At 33.2% G+C, this 2,478-nt stretch overlaps 1 protein-coding gene across 1 annotated transcript; it reads right to left on the reverse strand.

Annotated features, from left to right (window-relative positions):
• Nucleotides 1–1,054: 1,054 nt before the first annotated feature.
• LOC110103693 (nuclear pore complex protein NUP107-like) lies at nucleotides 1,055–2,355 on the reverse strand (the record flags this gene model as incomplete). Its single annotated transcript, XM_020832501.2, has 4 exons — nucleotides 1,055–1,198; nucleotides 1,296–1,403; nucleotides 1,968–2,128; nucleotides 2,202–2,355. Coding segments are annotated over 4 exons (504 nt in total), but the record flags the coding sequence as incomplete, so codon positions are not given.
• Nucleotides 2,356–2,478: the final 123 nt, after the last annotated feature.

A 2,478-nucleotide genomic window follows, 5' to 3' on the forward strand; every position in this document is an offset into this window, starting at 1 on the left:
TATTTTATGGATCTTGATGATGAGCACTTGCAGTTGCAGGTGCTGGGCCTGCTGCCTATCAGAATCAATGACCAGCGATCGAAGGAAATATCTGTGGGCGTTGGAGATAGGGAGGGGAATTCTTTTTAATTTCATTTAATTTTATTTTTTGTTATTGGTGCTAATCTTAATGGAACATTTTAAGTCTTGTTTAATGATGTTTAATTATGGTTTATTCTTAATGGAACATTTAATAATTAATTATGATTTAATTAAGTTTAGAACTTGTTATTTATGTAATGGAATCAGTATTAATTATTATATTACATGTAAACTTATCAAATGAGCATAATTAGTTGGCTTTATTAGAATTTGCATAGAAAAAGGTTAAACGTATTGTTATGTTAAGAACCTTTTTTGTAACTTCATTCAGAGCTGCTAAATATTAAAAAGCATTTATTTTGATAAAAAATAACATCAACTTCTATTTCAGAAGTTCATTGGATCACTTTTGAAGACAATATTTACCAAACAGATAAATTCAGGTTTTATTTGGAATGACTTTTTTATTGATTCTTAACATAATTTTTTATATACAAATATTAATTTTTAGATGAAAAAATTGATTTAAAAAGCCTCAATCTATATCAAACTCATGATACATAAGTTTTTAACTGAATTAAAGGAGAAATTAAATAGATATTTAATTGTAAAAATATATCAAAGTGATTAATGCTTGTTCTACTCTTCAACTTGTAAATTATGCCATTGAGCTACAAAGGCATGTCATTGAGCTATTTTATTTGACTAACCCATATTTTATTTTATTTTAGATAAATCTGATCTACAAATAAAATGAAAACCAAACTACTAAAGAAGGTCAACTAGCAAAAATGTTGTTGCCGACACATTCCTCAATGTTCTACATTTCAAAATCGCATATTCATCAAATTTTTCATAAAACATCAAATCTTTGGAATATGTAGACGTTCTTTCAATTAGGCTAAAATAAAAAATGTTACAAAATAATTAGTAAAACCCAGACTTTGCATTGCAGTGCTGCTGCTGCTGCTGCTGCTGCTCTACTAAGCCATAAAGGGTTGATAAATAGATTACCAGATTGTTTAGAATTCTTTGTTCAATCATCTACTGCAGATGGCTCTTCTTCCCGTAACTCCATTTTATATAAGCTGCAGTGTCTTTCAAATAATAGAAACTCCTAAAGAAAACAATCAGTAAATAATGCTTAGCAGAAAAAAAAATATAGCAAATGAGGAAAGAAAGATTAACGGTGCATAATAGTATTCAAAACAAACCTGCAGCTGTTGCTGGCTAAACAATCGTAACATTCCAGAAGCAACTAGTTCAATTAATTCATCATGATGATCATTTGATTTCCCTGACTCGGCAAGTGAAACCGATACCTGCAGACAATAAAATTATAATTTGTAATGCAATTGTTGAACTTATTAAGACCATCTCCAACCGAACTTCGTACCACCATATACCGCCCGCCATTTGCTCCATTCGATCTCAAAAATTTTACGCCAAATTCTAGAAGGTGAACAGTGCGGCGCCAATATTGGCGTCGAACTATGCACCTACGCCAAAAAAATTTGCTGCGGGATTTGCTGAAGAGTTGCACAAAAGAGGAGAAAGGCGCGCCAAAGATGGTTACCTTCGCAGAAAGAAGAAGAAATGGCGTATATAGGCATCGCATGTTCACCTACGCCAAAAAAATTTGTTGCGGGATTTGCTGAAGAATCGCGCGAAAGAGGAGAAAAGCGCGCCAAAGATGGTTACCTTCGCAACAAGCGCACGAAAAAAAGAAGAAATGACGCTCGAATGGAGAATAATGACTGCATTTTCAAATTTTACTGCATTTTGGAGTGGAAAATGGGGTTTTCGGTTGGAGATGCCCTAAGTCTCCTGTTATACAACTTTAATTTATTCAATTAAAATTTCTGTTTTAGATTCTGTTTTTTTACCTGCATGCAGCGTAGAATAATTTCTGGTAAGCAGCATTTTCGACAGAGGCCTTTGACCACATAAGTAGCTGGGATTTGGAATGAACCATCACTATCTGAATACCAAGCATCCATGCGGGAGATTTCTAATGAGACTCCGGCCTGGAAACGTGCCAATTCACCTGAAACAAAAATTTATTGTCAATGATACATCTTAAAAATACAGAGAGCATTCATAAAAATAATTTTGAATACCTTTGAATCCAGCGGCCATGACAGTAGCAAGAACACCACCATCATTTGATTCATGAAGCCCAAGCCCGTCACCTTCTATAGCTAAGCAACGAAGTGAGACTTCAAGACAATCGTTATTTGTGAGTGAGACTGAAACATTGACCTGTAAATTTATGATTCAACAAATGTAATGTACAACAAGAGATGGATTAAACTCACATCAAAATTTAGGATGATAAGATATTCAAGAGTTTTCTCATTTTGAATTTATCCAGTAGTCCTATTTTTATATATTAAG

Source organism: Dendrobium catenatum, unplaced genomic scaffold (assembly GCF_001605985.2).
Source record: "Dendrobium catenatum unplaced genomic scaffold, ASM160598v2 original_scaffold_135802, whole genome shotgun sequence".
NCBI classification, from domain to species: domain Eukaryota; kingdom Viridiplantae; phylum Streptophyta; class Magnoliopsida; order Asparagales; family Orchidaceae; genus Dendrobium; species Dendrobium catenatum.